The 20,208-nt window shown below is 35.0% G+C and overlaps 1 protein-coding gene across 1 annotated transcript in view; it reads left to right on the top strand.

Moving 5' to 3' along the window:
• The window catches only part of PGR (progesterone receptor), a 40,430-nt gene that overhangs the window by 3,389 nt on the left and 16,833 nt on the right, over nt 1-20,208 (top strand). Inside the window, 1 exon segment of the mRNA XM_050904771.1 lies at nt 13,749-13,865. Within this exon segment, the coding sequence (XP_050760728.1) occupies nt 13,749-13,865 (117 nt within the window).

The following is a 20,208-nucleotide window of genomic DNA, read 5'->3' as shown; positions in this document are numbered from 1 at the left end:
TTAAAAAGTCAAGCTGCAGGTTTAATAAATCAGTAGCAATACCTATATTTATTTTTTCTTTTTGGATTATATTATATGCCTTGTCCACTGAGATTTTAAATATGAATACAAGAGCAGATTGCGTTATATAGTTAAACTGGTGAAGCAGTAAAACAAATCCTTCTACATTTTATGCTATGTCTCCTTTTCTGATTTTTAGCTGGTCCCGTCAGAACTAGGATATTCAAATTTCTGCTCCATATAGTTAACAAAACCATTGTTACAATGTATAGGATTCCTTAAAATAAAAAAATTGCATCATGTATTTTCTTGTTGTGATACATAGTTTATTCAACTTTATAGAGTTTATTCCTCTTCAAATGAAGAGGAGAATATTGGAAAATTAAAAGCTTAGCAAAATAATGTAGTTCAAATTTTTGTTTCAATGTGCTGTTACTTTCTACTTTAAGCATATGCTCATGTTCTTGCTTTAACATACTACATACTTGCAAAGTGATAACACTGGACTAGGTGGGCTAGATGAACTTCTGAGCTAGTGCTGCATTTTCTCTAATACATTTAATGGGATTCATGAGAAAGCCATTAGAAACATACGTGTTAGGCTGCAAGGTAACCACTTGGCTCTTAAGTCACTTACAGGAGTACATTTAAGTATCACTGGCTGTGCTAACTGGTCTCTTGGTTTGGCTTCACATTGTTTGCTATGTTTGTTTCGGTAAATCAGCCATATACTTTCAAAAAAAAGTCAGGGAGCTGAAGTTTTAAGAATAGATGTAGTGTAATTTATGAGTGCCATATTTTAAAATAAGTTTTGTTATTTGCTTTTCACCTACACAGTAATATTTTAATTTTTTATTTGAATTTGAGTCTATCACTTGAATTTCATCTCTTTCCTAAACTAGTATCCAGTTGTGTTTGTGCAGTAGGTGAACCTGCTCAAAAACATATCTTATTACTGTTCAGCATAAATATTTTAATGATAAATGTTAAGAAGGCATATAAATTGGTAGTAGGAACATCTTAAAGTTGTTTTTGCTGATTATTTAGTCAAAGTCTGTATTTGCAGAATCTTACCAGATTAAGAATATAGACATACAGAGAAATAAGAGGTCAACACAGTTACACAAACAAAAGGCTTGTGTTTTACATAGCAACTTCATACTTCCAATTTTTAAATGATTCCAAAGACTGAGAGTATGGTGAGGAAATATGTTTGGGTTTTTTGGTAAGAATATTCAAAGAATGGACAACTGTCTCAGAAATGTTACTATAACAAGAAAAAATACAGGTTATTGAGTCTTATGGGAAAGAATGACAGGCATGAGCAGTGTGGGCATGAGCAAGATGAACAAATACGGTTACCTGTTTTTGTGTAGAAAGTGCAAGTCTACAGAGTTCCTTAAAGAGATGGACTTCTTATTTTAATGGAAGCATAGGCTATAATTACTGGCGTTGAAATAATCCCATTTATGGATAGATACTTGATTTCATTTAGACTTAAAGTACTTTTTTGTTTATTTCTTATCAGAAATAAAGTTGACAAATTACTCTTCTGTAAGAATAAACAGTATTTTTATTGTAAATTCAATAGAAAATAGAAATAGAAAAATTCACAGTGGCAATTGTATAAATTTGAGACATTTTTCTTATGTAAAATGTCCCCCTCCCCATCATTTCTTTGAGTGGGAATGCATTGTTTACCTTTTTAAATTTTTAGTACTACTACAGACGTGGGGTTTTTTTAATAATAATTCATGCAAATAAGATGTTAAATGTTGTGAGTGCAAATTCACAATCAAAACTCTACTTTTCATATACTTTCCATAAAGCACTGATCACTATGAGAAATTAAAACATGATTGGAAATAGATGGCTTTTGCTACTTCATGGATTTTCTGTATTTCGAGATCTTTTTTGTATGTTATGAGGTTTTCAAGTGCGTAGATAACAAGGTACATAATATAGTGGTATTAAATTTGTTGGAAAATGTCTATTTTCTATTTTAATTGTTTCTGTAATCTCAGATATGTTGGCTGTTTCAAATCTAATAGCCTACGTAATTTTTTTCACAGAAATTGTCCTATTCATACACCATTTATTTTACTCTCCCCTAGTGTGTGGAGAATACTGTATTAGTTAAATGCTTCCTTTGGGATAAAATGGACTGTTACATTATCCAGAAAACTCCATTTTCCATCTCTAATCTTTTTGAAATAAAACCAGGGTTTATTTAAAATACTCAGACTGAACAATCATTTAAAACTGTATAGGCAAACCTAGAGATGTTTCTATACTAAGTATGATTTAATCATACATTTGAATATAACTAGTAGATACGCGTACAGCTTAACAGGGAATCAGAACTGTGTGAGAATCACTAAGATGAAAGTGTAGATTTACAATTAAATTATTTTAGAATGTTTGTTGGCAATGAATTCTTAAATATATATGATTTGGTAGATATTTTCTGTCTTTTGGGTTCTTGGCTCCCCATATGTGCCTATATATGCAAAGAAAAGGATGGTGTTAATACAATAAGCATATTTTACTCTAAGCAGAATCATGAAGTAGGTTAAACAAAAATGCAAGTCCTTTTTGGGGGGAACTAGTATAGCAGATATGAAAAAAAAGTTAGTGCTGGAAATGGGGAGGAGAAAAGGGGCAAAGATAGTGATTTTTTTTAGGAAACATTTATTTGCATTTAGAGGTTGTACATTTTCTGTTGGTCCCTTGCAAAGAACTGATTTACTAATCAGTTGAGTCACTTAATGTACAAACTAATTACAAGGCTTTTTAAAAATGCTTTAAAGATCTCCTTTGGGTATAATGAAAACAACAAAAGTTACTGTTATTTATATTCAGTTACGAAATTTGAAACGACAAAATTGAATTCAGTATGCTGATGGGGTAGTGCCGTTCCTGTCAGTGAGCTGAGAGTGACAAGCATTTTGGAGTTATCAATCAAAAAAAATTCAGAAATAATTTTTAAAATGCTTTCAAATATGTAGAATTACTATATTTGCGAAGTAATTTGCTGTTGATGATCAGGCATTATTTAAGTGCTACCAATATATCTCGTTCATGGTAACAAAAATAGGGTATAATATTTCTAATGGGGCTTTAGGAGAATGAAGAAATGAACTCTTACTTTTTTAGCACTAAATTGTCAAACGGTCATTAGTGATATCTTATAAAGACACCTTCATGTCAAACCATGCAGGGCAACCATGATCAAACTGCTTGTGTAACACCACGGTAAAACTTCTGTCCTGAACAGGAACCCAGTGCATAGAGTTTTGGGATTCTGGAGTTACACTGTTGCTAACACGTGGTTTCTTGGTGGCCTGCATTCTTGCCTTTTTGATGAAAGGATCTCCTTTGCAGTAGTTTTACTAAAGAAAAAATTAAAATTACCTAAACCCTGACAAAAATTTCAAGTGCTGTGTTTCCTATATAAAGTCCCACTTCTCATTTTTGTTCTGTATTTATATATGCACTTTGTTTATATTATTGTTATCTAATGAAAAGTAGTTGCCCAAACCTGAAGAGTTTGAGGCCAACATAAATACATGATATTACAGCAGAGGGGTCAGAAACTAACTCTTGGTTTGTTTAACTGCCTGGGACCTTATGACAAAATTGATCGAATGATTGTATAGCAGATTTGTCTAGTTTTAATATGTGCCTCAAGTTCAGGGTAACAGCTCTGTGCAGATAATAGCATCAGGGAACCAGCTCAACCGTATGTACTAGATAACATTGAACTGACAAAGTGTGAACTTTTCTTCTCTCTGAGACCTGAATTTGGCAAAATCTACCTGACAGAAAGTGGGGTTTCCACAAGAGTTTTCACTGTCTGTATATGGAGAGGTACCGTGGAGGAAAGTGGAGGAATTAAAGATGAGCTACGTCTACACAGTAAGAAGGCTGACCATGACTTCAACTAAACTTTCTGATAAAGTTTATCTGACTTGTGTTATGTATAGGCAGTTTTGTGATGACAGTGTGATTCGCTATGTAAGTAGTGAAATACTATGCATAAGGAAAGTTGCTGATCTAAACAGTTGTGCTTTTCCATAGCTTAAGAATGTAAAATGGCACAGCATGGCAAATATTTTAAAAAATGCCAACCACTACTGGAAAATCCTCTTTGAAAACAGAGTGAAATGCAGTACTGTAGAGACCCTTTTGGCTGTGAAATTGATGAGGCAGATGTAGAAAGTTCCTTTTTCTCCTAACTCCGCAGGGATTTCTAATTTTTAATCCAACTTTCCAGGCTGAATCTTGGGATCAGAATTTGGTACAGCATGTACTGTAAACCTGATAGTGATGAAAATTTAATGAAGTAGAAAACATACAAACATACAAAGCATACATATGGCAAGTTGAGAGATGAAAATGCTTTTCACTTAATATAACAGATGTAATATTATTAAAGCTCTTTTATTTTGCACATGACCAAAATGTGTTAATGTACAGTAAGCTCAGTGTATTTCCAAATTCAAATATACAAAGTTACTTCATTGAGGGTCCTAAAATTCAAGTGGGAAATGTCACTTCTGTCAGAACAAAGAATTTGCATCATGAAAAGGGAAAGAAGAAAATCTGTACCGATACGTAATTGTATATCTTCATCATACTTGTGACTTCAAAAATATTTGTTGTTCAGCCATTTGACAAACATTATTTTGATGAATTGATTCATATGAGGCACAACAACTGAGTGAGCTAAGATTGCACTTGTTCTGGTACTTCAGCTATTGTGCTAATGCTGGGCTTCCTACTGCTCTCGTTGTGACTTATTACTGGTTTCCTGATAGACATGGCTTAGAACATAATCAGCTGCAGAAATGTGAATTACTAAAATTTTTGGCTTAACTTTATGTAGTATTTTAGAAACGGTATCGTTAAACATCTTTTTAGGTGGAATAGAAGGTATTTCAGGTAGTGTAAAACTGCATGCTTTAAAGAGCACCAGCAACTGACTGCTCAGTGTTGCTGATACTCCTCTGTTCTAACTTCACATGTGCACAATATGAGTAACCTGAGCTGCTGATCTTAAGTTGACTTTACAGTGAATGGAGAGAAACAGGAACTTCTAGGAAGTAATTCACTGACTTATTTTAAATATCTACTTGGGATGAAAATAACAGTACTCTAACAGTAACTGTTTCTCAGCACTGAGTATAAAGGGGTGTTGGGTGAGGATGTACCCTGTCTGCATTTGGTGATATGAATCGCGCCCGTATCACCAATGTAGCTAATACATTTCTGTAGTATATAAAAGAAATAAGTATATAAAATACTTATTTCATATTACTTATTTTTAAGTATTATATATATAAAGTATTATATATATTATTATTATATTATTTTATATATAAATACTTAAGTATTAAAATACTTACAAATTATATAACATAAATATATAAAATGTAAGTATTTATAGTCAAACTGTTACCTGCTAAAAATAGATTTAGGTTTGAATGTGTCCATCTCCTTAAGCTGTGTATCTGTTCCACAGTACTGATGATGTACTAGTAAAAGGTGGTTCTTCAGAAACTACTGAATAGAAAGACTTAACAAATGGTATGTTATAATCTGCCATTATGTGTAGTGATATATGGCTGCACTTCAGAGGTTTCCTGGTTAATACCTAGTCACAACTCCTGCATTTTCACAAGTGGCTGTTGCTTAATATCAGTTAACATCTGAGCACATTTCAACAACCTGGAATCTTTTGCAGTTAAAACATAGAAAGAGTTACATGCAGACACTGAGATCCAGGAGAATATTACCCTATTCTTGTCCTGTTATGATACCATCTTCCCTTATCCTCAAAGACAATATTTTATGTGAGGTTTGTTTCAGCAAGCTGTAGGCATTTACAATGTGGACATCCATATTTGGGCTAATCACTTTAAATGTCCTTTGGAGAGCAATAGGCTATTAAAGAACAAAAATATAGACATCTACTCAAGATAAATTGCATCCTAAAGTGCCTGTTTTTCTCTCGTGCCCAAGAAGGGAGTGTATGCTACTTGTTTTGATGGACGTCTACACTTTAGAATCCAATTAATCAAATGAATCCTCTCTACGTTTTTTCAGCAGTTTATTGTCCATTGGGTGTTTCGATCAATGGGCAGCAATATCTGTTTTTTTGCACATTGCCTTTTTCTGCTACTAATGTTTCTGTTTTTTCTACCTTTATTACTGTTAGAGTGAGTGACCCTGTCCCACTGGTTCAGTTATAGGACAAGTCAAGGAATAAGAGGAAAATATATATGAAAAAACTTACCATGGCAATGTGCTGTGATACTTTCACTAAAATCAGAATGATGGGATGACTGAAATACAAATATAATGCCTGTTATGTTTGTAGAAGAATATAACACTCAGGGATCAGAAGAACAAACGGTACTTTAATGATGTATACCTCTGAAATAGTTGGAGTGTTTAAAGCAGGTTTTGTGTTCAAATGCTATGTTTTATATTTATGAGAAATAGACCCCTTACTGACAAAAAAAGCTGACAGTTCCATCATTTTACATATTTATACCACTGATGTAGTTGATTACTTAAAAATGGTGACCAAGGAGCAATTCTGACACGGTGCCGTAAAAAGAACTGGAAATACTGACTTGTAGAAGCCAGCACCTCCTTCTGAAAGGTATTAGCTGTGGAAAATTTTTACTGTTGTCAGTTCCTGCATTTAGACTCAAAGACTTTATGCCTTTCAAGATGTTGCAGTGGTAAACAATCTAGGCAAACCAACTGAAAATCAATATGAAACAGTAATCCTGATTTTGTAGTTCCTGATAGTTTCTGTGAAATAGGACTTAATTTTGCTTCATTTTGTTTTTCTGGGTTTTTTTCTTGTTGGAAATGATGAAGAGACAGCGCAATTAAAAAGATTAAAAAACAGGATTGTAACTTTTAGCTCTGTCCAGAAATGAATGAAAACAGGATAGCTATATTTAATTGTTCTGTTCTGTAGATATCATAAAACCAATGTGCTCAGGTTGCTGTATGGAGAAGTGATTTTGGAAGGAAAAAGACAATGGTGTTGCAGGATTCACAGCAAAAGGCAGAAAGATTCTGAGATCAGGATACAAGAGAAGGAAACAGTCAGTCAAGGATGTTGCAAACATTGGAAGTGGTTTGTTGAAGAGCAGGAAAGCAGTGCAAGATATATGGTGGTTTGAAAATGGTGCTTCCCTTCTAGAGAAATCAATTTTGTTTGGTCCATTTAGCAAAAAAACCTGACAGGCCTGTAAGATTACATGCTTAAAACCAGCAGGCAATGGAGTGGAAGAATACCAAAAGTTTGTTGTAAGTAGAATTATGTCAAAAATTACTTGTAAACCTGTTCACCAAAGCAAAATACACTGTAAAAAAATACTAGGTTTGACTTAGGAATGAACATTTTATGGTTTTACATTCTTTTTGAACAAAACATTTTTACTCAACCCTTTTTTTCATCACATGTAATTAAGCAAAGGAATGAAAGACTAGTTTCACAAAGATGAAGAAATGACTAGTACCTTTTATAATTACAAACCCCATCACTGAGTACAGAGACGAGGTAAGGCAGTCAGCGAGGGTATGAGAGCTATGTTTATCATCTCCCATGCCTGAAGGGAGTCAAACGCACCTTTCTCTCCTTGCAGCCCTGACCACCAGGCTGTTGGATGACTTGGGATGCAATCATTCTTTATTGTTTCCAGTTCGAACTATATTATTATGAAGAAAGTAATTCCACATTATTTCAGCTAGAAAAAGATTCCAGGATGGAACATATTTACAAGTTACTCTGCTATCCACTCTTTGCCCCACTCTTTGCCCTCTTTAGTCCATTGAATCCTAAATTCTTTGCCATGGAGCAGATTTGCATCAGTAGCAGGTCTTTATACCAATATAGACTGCAGAATAGCAGTCAGGACACCTGCTTAAGACTTGGGAAATGAGAATTTTGTTTCAGTGGGCAAAGAGGGAAATTGAAAGCGAGTCCCCCAGTAAGTACTGGGCTTTTTATAAAAAGATTATGCATGGTAAGGTCAGTGGGGGATGGTTTTTTTTGTTAAGTGGTTAGAGTCTTAAGTCTCACTTCAGGGACTTATTTATTTTTAGAGAAAATGTTCGCACAGAAATGAAATTGGTATTAAATGATTAAAAAACATTGTTTGAGGTGTGTGGAATCTTGGAGACTGTAAAGGCCTGTAATGGCATGCAGGGACACAAAGGGTGTATTTTCAGTATCACAAACTGATTCCTAGTTCTCCAAGACCAAAGCTCAAACCCACATAGTGAGAGGTAGACCTAACCCACATTTGCTGTTTTGCACATTGAAAGAGTGTAAATAGAAGAGTGTTAGATTTAGATCAGAGCAAAGTTCGTTAGCTGTGTTTCCCATTACTGATGATGAACTAGGCTAGACTGTTTGCCTAGTTATGGAAAACCTGAATGTCAGAGCAAGTACAGAGTAATCCTTACCCTAATATATTTTCTTAGCTTCCAGAAGTCAAAGTTTTACTCAAAAGCTACATTTGTACCATTATGTTTAGTGTAGGTATACAGGTGAACCTATTTTCCATTTTGTTTATTTTGAAACCATGTTTATTACCGGCTTCCACAAGAATCCCTGAAAAGGAGTTCCAAATTTAGTTATGTTAAAAGAGTAATTCCTTTGTTTTTTTAAACCTATTGATTTAATTGGTACTTTTGAAAAATATTATAAGAGGTAAAGCATATTGGTAGTAAATTAGTGAGCAAAACCTGGAGGATAGCTCTCACGAAGCAAAAAGTTGACATTGGGAGACATTTGACAATAAAATAATTTACAAAGAGATGCAATAGATATCTGCAGTTTTTAGACAGAAATCTAAAACTAGACTAAATAAAACACCGTGATACGTTTTGCAAAGAACAGTCCTCCAGTGGTGGGGATAGGATGATTTTATATGAAAGCATTGCTGGTTAAGAGTGATACAGGGAGGCAGAATCACATATGGGAGAGAGAAAAAGATTTGAAAAAGTACTTTTATTTGCAGACAGGAGGAACTGAGACTTTGCAAACAAGTGCTTTGCTTCTGTGCAGGGTGGCAGCAGTTCAGCACAGATGCGCTTACCCGAATAACTGATTGCTTGCATCTGATACCCCCGGTGCAGATAAAGCCTTATGTTTTCCATATTTTGCACATCTGCAAAGTCTCTGCAACTCATTAGTTTACTCGAGTGATTTTAAGTGACTTACAGCATGTCAGTGAGCTAAGTTAATAGTGCAGTTTTTAAAGACACTGTACGTACTACTTCTAGCAGTATTTGGATTAAAATTTCTTAGTGCTGGAGTACGATCTGTGCAGCTTTACTGATAGCAAAACCTGTGATTGTGTTTGTGTGTGCAGACCGTTGGCATTTTGACCACTTTCTCATATAAATATGCCAGTATAGCAAAAGTCATTACAGTATTTAAAATTGTATTTGCCTGTTTGCGTTAGGACTTTGGCCTTTGCTAACACAAATGGACTTTGATGGAGGTTAAGAAAAACGCTATCCTACAAGAATCTGGAACATATGAGTAACAGATGAAACCGTCTCTGTATTTTCTCCATATTCTCAAACAAATCTAGGTCACAAGCTAATACATTGGTATGTTGAGAGCGAGCTACAAGGTGCACTTTCAAAAAGAGGTGAAAAGTAAACACGTATAGGAAACTTAATGTTGGATGAAGACTTCAGAGAAAGTGGCAGTTGCCAGAAAGTTGCCAGATGCATATTTTTGTAAGAAACACAAATATCAATCTTTACTTTCTGACCTGTGCTCTAGTGATTAGCCTACCGTCCTGTTTTTTCTGGGTTTTTTCCTGGTTATAATGACAGTAGTCATATAAAAGATACTGAATGACAAGCTACCAATTGAACAGAGATTTTATCTTGACAGGAGTCTTTGGATACTTCATTAGTACATGCATTTAAAATAACTGCAATGCTCACATATTGAAGCCAGTCAGTTAAAATATAGATGATCCTAAAGACTGAGATACAGCAAAGGTATTTTCAAATAAATGTTTTAGCATCCCATGAAAACATTCCAAACAGCTTCATCTAACTAAATATTGTCCCATAATTTTGAAATGAACCAAATATCTGGCATATTTTCCATTTCTTACACAATCTGTCCTTCACATGGTTGCTGCCACGTAAATGTTAATGTCAAGCAAGTAGCAGTTTCTCAGAACCCAGCTCTGCACAATAGTAGAAACAGTTTCAGATGAGAACATTTACTCAGATTTATCTATAGATGTGAGATCCAATCAGGTGGCTGAGATAATTAAAAAATCCCTGACAGATGGGACTATGAAAAATACTCTGTAATTGAACCTCACGTGTTTTCCAAATAAGTTGCAGCTGAATCAAAATGAATGGAATGCATTTTGGGACAGGAGATGTTGGGGAGAGATTGGACAGAGGTGAGCAGAGTGGAAAACTCTCATGGAGGTGTAATTTGAGCTCAGAATATGACTGTGGCTTTTTTATAGTGTTGAAAACAAGGAAGTGGTTGACAGTAAGAGTCAATAGTGCCTGAGATTTTATCACGACAGTGTCATGGGAGGGTTGGGTTGGCAGGGTTTTGGCTTTTTCTTGCTTCTTTTTTTTATGCTGGTATCATGGAGGCTTTATGGAAGAAATAAACTAGGTGAAGACATAATAAAGATTAGGTCATTGGTCATTATTAGATTTTTAAATACCATTTATGAAATAAATAGGAATGACACAATATTCACTTTTTGAAGATCTAAGCAAATTCTTACTGTGCCTAAATTCCAATAACAGACTACATTTCTTCCATGGTATGCACTGGACAGAGAGAATTATTTAATCCTGTCTAATCTTAAACTCTAGAACATATGAACGTTGAAGAGTAGTTTTCATAATTGTGATTCATTTACAGTTTGTTTTGCAAATGTGAAAAATTTTGTTCAATCTTGGATTTATAATAAGCAGTTTGTGAGTTGTTATGTAATGATGAAGTAATTCATGCATTTTCAATTGAGGTTTTGGAAGTTGAATCTACTGATAACCCCTAAGTTATGAGCAGGTTTTTAAGAGCTGTAGCTAAAGTTAAAATGTGTAACTGTAAATTTAAAATTTTACAATTTGATTTGTAATGCTTAATCTTAGATGCATAATATTTAAACACTATTATATAAATGATGCAGGCTATTTAAATGTGTATCAGTATAAATCAAGCTATTAACTTCTGTTTTTCCAGATAATTTCCTGTTCCAGCAGGAACAGTGTTGCCATTACTGCTTCTACCCAAACTCCTTAGCCTCCTTTAGCAGTTAGAGCATGCCCTTGGGTGTTGAGTGCACAAATCACAGACTGATATCAAGAGCAAATTCTAAATACTGACATCATTCTAGGACATATAAACAGTGTTCTCTGAGTGCTTGAGTAATATTTCATGATATGGCATTGGCTTTGGTAGATCACCATTTTTCTGTGTCATTGTAGGGGGAAAAGTACAACTTGAATGCCTATAGCATTGGGAGCTGCTTGTGAGCATTTACTGCCGTACTGGAAATACATAGTCCATTTTTTGGTCTTGCAGTGGGCACGGGTTATATGGACTCAGACTGTGTTCTGTAGACTCAAAGGATTCCCTAGAAGAGAGGTCCGGAAGAGCTGCCTTTCAGGGGACCAAAGAAAACCCCCAAACCCAAGACACCCACAAACAAAACAACATATGCTTAAGCATTTCTTTGTAAATTAACTGTACATTAAAGCATGGGAATGCCACAGCGCAGAGATAATCTGATGCTTCATAGATTTTAGTTAAACTAACAGAGTTTTAAAACTGTTGTTGCTTATCAAAAGACTGAATGCTTTTGTAGCTAATAAAGGCGAAGCAAGATGAGGAAAAACTGCAAATAATCCCAAGGAAGATGTGTCCAAAATAAGTGTTTTACTTCCTGGTCTGCTGCCAAAAGCAAGACAAATTTTTATTCATTTGGTTACTTTTGGTGATGTTTCCCGTAAGAAGAAATCCAGGATTAGAATTATTGCGAGAAAGTGAATGAGAAATTCTTCTGATTTACTGCATTACTAAATACTTTTTAAATGCCAGGCAATGTGTGAGGCAACTGTTTTTATTTACCTGTTGTCTTAAAAAAAAAAAAAGAAACTGTTATAAAAATGAATTTCAGACAATCAGGTTTCTTTCACTAAAACCAAACAAGTTGTTCTTAGAAGTATGGGTAAGAAGTAAATAAATTATCTAAAAAAATGTTAGCACAGAAACAAATACAGTTTCACATAGTTTAGCACTAGCTCTTGTCTTTTGTTAGAATAGAAAGTTTTTCTTTCTCCTGCATTTTCATCTGAGGATTTGTTTTCAGTTTGTCTTTCTTCCGTGGAGAAAAGTAATTGGTGAAGAGTTGCTCATTTTACCACATGCAGAGAAAGGACAGAATAGGGTTATAAAGAAAGCTGAATGACAGCATCTGAGCAGAATAAGTTTTGTTTGTTACTGGTGACATCAGATGGCTAACTCAGAGTAATACTGACCTAGAAATTAGTGAAAATTTAAAAGGTTTGGTATTGATGTCTGTTATCTTTGGAGGTCCACATCCACAATATTCCATGAAGGAAGTATCCATGATGTTGGTACTTCTGTAGTTTGTCCATACTTTTTTATCCATTTTGTTGCTCTCAAAATAAATATTTTTTGGTTTGTTTTCATGCTTTTATGCTAGATACTGGTAAGAAACTGAAAATACAGAAATGAGTAGAGGATGATGTACACAAACAGGCAGGATTTTAAACCTTACAGGGTAAACCTGGGCTTAATTTGAAAGGATATGTGAAAATTAGCTTTGATTTCTTCTTACTTATGTACTTACTTAGCTTTGTTTACTTATTCAACATTAAAATCAATCATGGAAATTATCAATATTATACTAAAGCATAAAAGTGTACTTTTTTCATTCTCTTCAAGTGAAATTTGGAAGTATCATTGAAGTTTGTGTTCAAAAGAATGTCCGGATATCAGCTGAATTTAATTTTTTGCTCTGCTGGCAGCTAATTTCATTAAAAAGATTCCATTTTAATACAGTAATGACAGGCTCTTCCTAACTGAGTCCTTCAGAATTAAACAATAAACTAAGAGCTAACCTAAACCAAAAAGTTACAGCCTTCTTCTGTTTGTCCTTTTTGGCTGTGTTGGCTGCATCTGTTCAGCTGGTATTTCAGCAGGTCTATTACAAAACTGCTTCTTCATCAGAGGTAATTTACTCTGCTTAAAGGGCTCTTTTTTGCACTGCCCCAACTTCTTCATTCAGTTTTCTGTCAGAAACTCCACATCAATCCAAGCAAATTTTACTTAAGTTCTTTAAAATTAGGAACAATAACTTAAAAGAAAGAAAGTAACAAATCAGTCTGTCTATCCTCATGCTTGATTTACTTAAGAAATATTGATAGTACAATAATTTAAGCAGTTCATACTGTCTGCTAATTATTTTGGAATTTTGTAGATGGGGAGTTTCACTCTTAAACAGGCCAAATAAATTATTATATTTAAATAGTAACACATGATTATTTGAAAGTTAACATAAAGTGAAGGAGTCCTTTAATGGTTCAAGTATACTTTTTTTGAATCCTTTGTTATTTTTGGAACATTTATGCACAGAAATAATTTTGTCATGCTAGAAAACGTAGTATTAATCCTGTTTTTCTCTTGCCTACAGGGCAGCACAACTATTTATGTGCTGGAAGAAATGACTGCATAGTTGATAAAATTCGTAGGAAGAACTGTCCAGCATGTCGCTTGAGGAAGTGCTGTCAAGCCGGTATGGTCCTGGGAGGTGAGCTGCTTTTCAAATCTGCTTCAGAAAAGTAGGCAGTCAAGAACACTACCTTCAATCTGTCGAGTTTAAACAACATTGCTTTGATACTGTAAAGGAAAGAACCGCATTAAAATGTTATTTTTGGAAGAATTACCTGATGTTTTAAAATCCTTATAATTTTTTTTAGTGAGTCTGGAAATCCTGAAACAAAAATAGCTTTCTGTAGGAATCTCTCTCTCCTACTGTGTACCCTTATACTCATTTTCTTGCAAGGGCAGGAATTGTATCTTTGGTGTGTATTTATCAATAATTTCGGATCAGAAAATTTAATTTAGGTAAAAAATAAGCAAATTGAGACTGACACTAAAATCAAGAATCAGTACTATCCCCTTCTCTTTTCTGTTGTGCTCTCCATCATTGCTTTGAGTACGTGTCAACAAAATCATATCGTTCTGTTCCACCGAAGAGGGCCAGGCAGCGGTTGCATCAACACTACAGACTTTGCATACTAGATACTGGGAATTCCCATCTTTGTATTAGTTCTTACTGTAACAGATTTGCTTTTTTTATGTAACATTAATCAAAATTGAGCACTGTGCCTTTGAAAACCTACAGGGAGAAAATGGTGTAGGATCAGGTAGTCACATGGCAAGTTCTGCTGTGATAACATGCAGGAATGAGGCATATTTTTGCTGTATTTTTTTCATATTTTTCATGAGAACTTTAGCTGTATAAAGTTTTGGATCAGCACAAAGCCTGAAAATACATGGCTAAGACTATAAGAAAATGGCTATATAAAGATGATAGAAAGAATATGTTCTCAAAGGGAATTAAAAAAAAGGAAGGACAAAAAACTGGTTTCTTTCTAATATAATTTATTTTAGTGCATCAAACATCTCTCTCTCTCTGCATTTTATGTATTGTTTTTTATCCCTGAAGGAAGAACTGGCATTATATACTGTGCGTAATTTCATTATCTTGCTAATCTGTGTACTTTCATAAGTTAAAACGTGTATGTAGTTTTCAGACTGATAATTTGATTGCACAGCTGTATGCTTTCAGCTCCTGTAATATTGTATGGAGTTGGAGTATTCTGCACACAAGGCCATTCTGTCATTGTTACATTTTATACTTTTATCGGTGATGTGAATCAGTAGTTCCCAAACAGTGAGCAGCTGTTGCTAGCTCTCGGTACTTCATCTTCTGTAAGCGACAGTGCTGCAGCTCCAGGGAGCAGCCAGCGGGATGGGAGGAGGGAGAGGCGATGCTGCGGTATGAACTGTGTTCTGTGTTGTACCCCTGAACCTCCCTAGACCTTCAGTGCTGCCTCTCCTTTGAGTCGTCTTCTCCAAACTGCATCCCCCTCACCCCACAGCACTGGAGATAGAGTAACGAGAGCCATCAATCTAATTGCTGTTACTGTCTCTCCCTCCTTCCTGCTCCTTGGTCAGCCAGTGCCGCCTCTCAGTAAAAAAAATGGAGCTGACAAGCATGTTGGTGGCACTGGACTGGGGGAAGAGGGACAAAAGGAAAAGAACATGTCCTTTGGATCCTTCTCAGAGAGAAGCGGCGTTTTAGAGCTGGGGTGGCAGTGCAGTAGAGAAACGTATTACTGCAAAGGCAGAACCTGAAGCATTGTTAGCCCAGGTTTGGAAGAGGAGAAAGCCAAGGAGGCAGGGGTCCAGAGCGGGCTGTGGAAAATATGTGGTAAGAATGGAGACTTGGTAAAGGAGGAAGTGGCAGATATAACACCTGTGTTTTAAGGTTTGAGACAACTTGTAAGGTGGTCTTGTAAGGTTTGAGCAACTTGATCTATAAAAGATGTCCCTGCCCATGGCAGGGAGGTTGGACTAGATGATCTTTAAAGGTCCCTTCCAACCCAAACCATTCTATGATTCTAACTGGTGTAAATTAATACAGGTAAAAAATCATTCCTGGCTGTGAGTTTTGCACAGCCAAGAGTTTGATGATGATCTAACCTGAATTTTCATGTATGATAGCCTGGATAAAACCAATAACTAAACCCCAAGTATTTTAACATCACAGGCAGCACTGTTTCAACAAGCGGAAGAGTGTGTGATGGCTCACTAGCATCATCTAGTCCTTTTACTTCAGCATTGTTCTGCATAGGAATTCTACATAGGAAAAGTAGCCAGAAGGCTTGACTTCATTCTACATTTTGCATGCCTTTATGGATGCTATTTTTCCTAGTGTTCTTTAATACATACATTTTGCTCTGGGTGTCTAAAATGCAAAAGTTGGATGCTTTTGCTAGTAACATTGATGAGATGGTATGTCCTCATATGAAGATGTTATGTCCTAATACTTGAAACCAAAACCTGAGGATAGAGGTGCTCTGACTCTTAGTTCTTTACTGTCAAGTATGAAGAGAGTAAAAACTTCCTCTTTCTCTTTGGATCACCTTTTTTCTCAGCTATTACTAAGCAAATGTGAGTAGCTTCTTTGTATTTAGTGCAAGGTTGTTCTATCTAGCCAGTTTGTTGTGTTGTTTAGCCTTTTTCTAAACATACCTAATCAAAGCTGTCTTCCATTTTTTGAGGAGACTGTTCCAGTCTAGTTCCTCTAGTTCTCAGAGGGGCATAGCATCTCATCAGATCTCTGCCCTGATAGCCCTACCTGCCCCATCTTCTGGAAAGAAGTGATCTGGCAGCAAATAGGAAGTAGAAGAGAACAGTGGGTCAACGGAAAAAAGGATTTATCGAATGGAGCCAGGACTCTGGCATCTCTAGTTTTTTCTCAGCTGCATCAGGTTGAGTGTAGTATTTCAGGTGCTCTTAGTGATGTCAACAGTTCTGGGGGGATTAGGAAGCTAGTTATTCTATGCAGGTTGAAATGGAGTGCTTAATACTGAAAGGAGAAGAAAAGACAAAGGTAGGCCAAAAAAATGAGGAAAACTAGAGTGAGATTGTATTATTTGTAAATGAGGATTTGAAATTCAAAACAACAAAAAATCTCAAGAAAGACTCTTTAACCATAATGCTCTTTCTACTGTTACTGTCATCTTTCTTACTTTTGCTCTTCTGCCATTTCTTATATTTCCTTTATTGTATCACATGAGCAATATTTCCTACCCGCGACTTGCCGTGCTGATCAACACAGTATGATTTATATATGGGGTACTACTGGGCTTAGATAATTTTCCCCAGGACATAAGTGTCCATAAGCAAATTTCCAATTCATGGAACAAATTACATACTTAGATACATCCTTGAGTATTTTAAACGAAACAGAATTGTCAATACTTGAAATCTTTTCTTGTGTTTACAAACTATTATACTTCAAGATTTTTTGTGCATTCTCTGATTTCTGCCATTCAGAATTTAGAAAGATATACTTTTGTTCTTTTGTTCCTGCTACTTAGCTTCTTAATGCTAGCCTTCAGTTACTAAACACAAACCTCCAATATTGCTTAATCAAGGTGAGAAAGACTAAGATTTTACAGGATGTTAACTATAGGATTCTAAAGATTCTTATTACATTAATTAAATTAAACTTACTGCTGGGAAAAGCACACTTATCTTCCACTGAGTGTTACTGAGTGGCAACCATATAGATAATATAATAATATAATAATAATAAATTACATTGACAACAGTTCTGTTTTCTGACCCTAATTTCAAAGCAATAAAATGAACCTGAATTGTTCTAAAAGAAATTGTAGTCAGTTGCAAGTAAATTATAGAATAGCAACAAATAGCTTTAGTAACCAATTTCATTATATGAACTGTTTTTTCTTTCTTAATCTATAGAAGGAAAGTATCAATGAAAGCATATATTTCTTAATTCCTTAATTGTCATTCTCTGTGGGATTGTTAGTTGTCTTTGAGTTTTATGATCTCATAACTGGATACGTTAATCTATCCCCTTTCTAATCTTCTACCTAATAGGATAGCAGGTAGCTGGGTCAGGTCCTGGAATAAACAAATATCCAGCTTTTTTATTTCCTATCAGTGAATCTGTGATTTTCCCAGGCTGACTATCACAGATTCCTTGTTCAGCTGTATTGCTAAATTATCGCTTTCTTCATTGTTTCAGTCAGCTTTCAGTCTGCATTGCAGTGATTACATGCAGACAAATGTGAATTAATTTTCCAGGTAGTATTTTCTGAGGTAGCATCAAAGGCTTTATTAAAATCAAGATGTATTACTTCTGCTTTGCTGCTTTGTTCCTTTATTTTGTATACACCCTCCTAAGGTGTACACAGCTTGTTCTCCTACACAAAACACAAGAGCATAGTGACCTTAAAGTCAGAGCCATAGTGTTCTGTCAAGAATAATAAATTATCGATGTTTTTCACCAGATTGCAGGGTATGGAGAAGGATAGTGAGATGTTAGACTTTTACTAGAAACCCAGCCATTTTAATATGAAATGTCTATCAGTAGTGTCTGATTGGCAGTATGGTTCTATATACCTAGTTAAAGGAATATTAAAACACAGAATTATGTATTAAGGAGAAAATCATAATATATTTGATGATGAGATTAAGTAGATTTTATTTTTTTACTTTCTTTATGTTTTCCAGGTACATGTTGTACACAAACACTATACACATGTTATTTGTAGTAATCGAGGGTAAAAGAGAACTGCTTGAGTGGTTGGCTATCTTAAATTAGTGAAAATGTTACAGAGAAAAGGTGTGCTGTCTAAATATGCACAGACAGGTTTTAGTATTAAGATGAATAGTTGCCAGAGTGGATTAGTATTCTTTACACATTATAGGACTAAGTGGAGACATTTGTTTATCTTACAGCAGGAACTTATCTGTATATTTTTGTAAGCAGCAATTGAAAAACTAAGCTATTGTCAAATCTCTGTTATTTTCCTTATGTCCTTAAGAGTTTGCATTAATTTGACATGGTCTCCTTGTGGTAGATGAGAAAGTTTACTGTGAGTTATTAGTAGTCACCTCTCGAGTAGATAGGTAACAAGTGGAGTTGCTTTACTGGTGGCTGTTAAGCAACATAATTAGAAATAAACACATAAGCAATTCTGCAAACCAGCGTGACATTAATTCTGGTACATTTAATCACTTGGAAACATGGGTACTTATTAACTACTAACATTTCCCTGTGATAAGCACTCTGTTTGGTTTCTTTCTTTACTTGTTCTCTGAACTGTAAAAGTATCTGAAGCCATTATTTCAGAAAATACCTGAAATCATTATTTATGAACTATCAAATGCATTGTTCCTTCTGTTTTCCTTCATGCCTAAACAATAGTTAGTGGGAAATTCCCAGCATGTTTAGGACTATGTATAGCTTTGTTATGATAGAAATTGGCCCTAGGTCTCTTGTCATAATATATTGTCTATTCTTTTGGGGTTTTTTTTGGTTCAGCTGTAACATAAGGTGTAAGTTTGTGTTTGGTTCTTTACTAAGGAGCCACTAATCAGAAATATTTGTATTCTTACCACAAGTGATAAAATGAGCATAAGATTGTTGGAGCACTTGATACTAAGCTAATTAAACTCACAGTTAAGTTAGTGGGAGTATGACCCCTGACTTCACTGGATGATGAGTGTTACTGAAGAGCCCATCACTCATATTTATACTATCAATAAAAAGTGTTTCTTGAAATTTTGTTTAGTATACTCCCTTTGGATTTTAAATACTGTTTTAATTTAGATTAAAGTTTTGCACTTTTGTGTACAACTTTTTTGTATGTGAAATGCATAAACATGCATATTTATGATGGGATAACACAAAATTATTTTTTTTCAAAAGCAGATTTTGGCTTTTTAGATTGTGTTCATCTGCTCAACCCTGTCTGGTTCACAAACAAGGAGATTGATTCTACCTCTAGTTATGCCAGTGTACATCAAGAGTAATTAATTTAAGTAATAGAATTTGTTCTGTATAAAATATTTAGAAATGACATAAGAAATCTTTCCATGTTTGATCTGTTAATCTTACTTGAAGTTATACTACCTGTGTACTAATGAATGTTTTGAAAAGGTCAGTTTAATTCTCTGAAGTGCACATCCTACATCTTCCAAAATGGAGACACTGGATTTTCATAAGATTTGCTATCTTCTATGATATGGGAGCACCTGAAGAAAATGGAATAGACATGTTCCTAAGTAAAGCCGTATTTGTCGAACCTTTCTGTTTTGGTGTGTAGTTTGGAAGACTGGGACTTTCCAAGGAGGAAAGTAATAGATGAGTCTGACTATGCTAGCATCTCTCGATTCCTTCCATAAATAGTTGAGAATGTATTCAGAGCATATGCCGAAGTTTAGGTGTGCTTCCCTACTCCTGTGTCCTAGGGCCTCTTCGGTGCACTGGTTGCATTCTGACAGCACAGCACTACACCAAAGTGTGGGAGAGACGGAGAAGTCTT

Source organism: Gymnogyps californianus, chromosome 1 (assembly GCF_018139145.2).
Source record: "Gymnogyps californianus isolate 813 chromosome 1, ASM1813914v2, whole genome shotgun sequence".
Classification (NCBI taxonomy): Eukaryota; Metazoa; Chordata; class Aves; order Accipitriformes; family Cathartidae; genus Gymnogyps; species Gymnogyps californianus.
The sequence above is the reverse complement of the archived record's forward strand: the minus strand, read 5'-3'. Positions and strand labels throughout refer to the sequence as shown.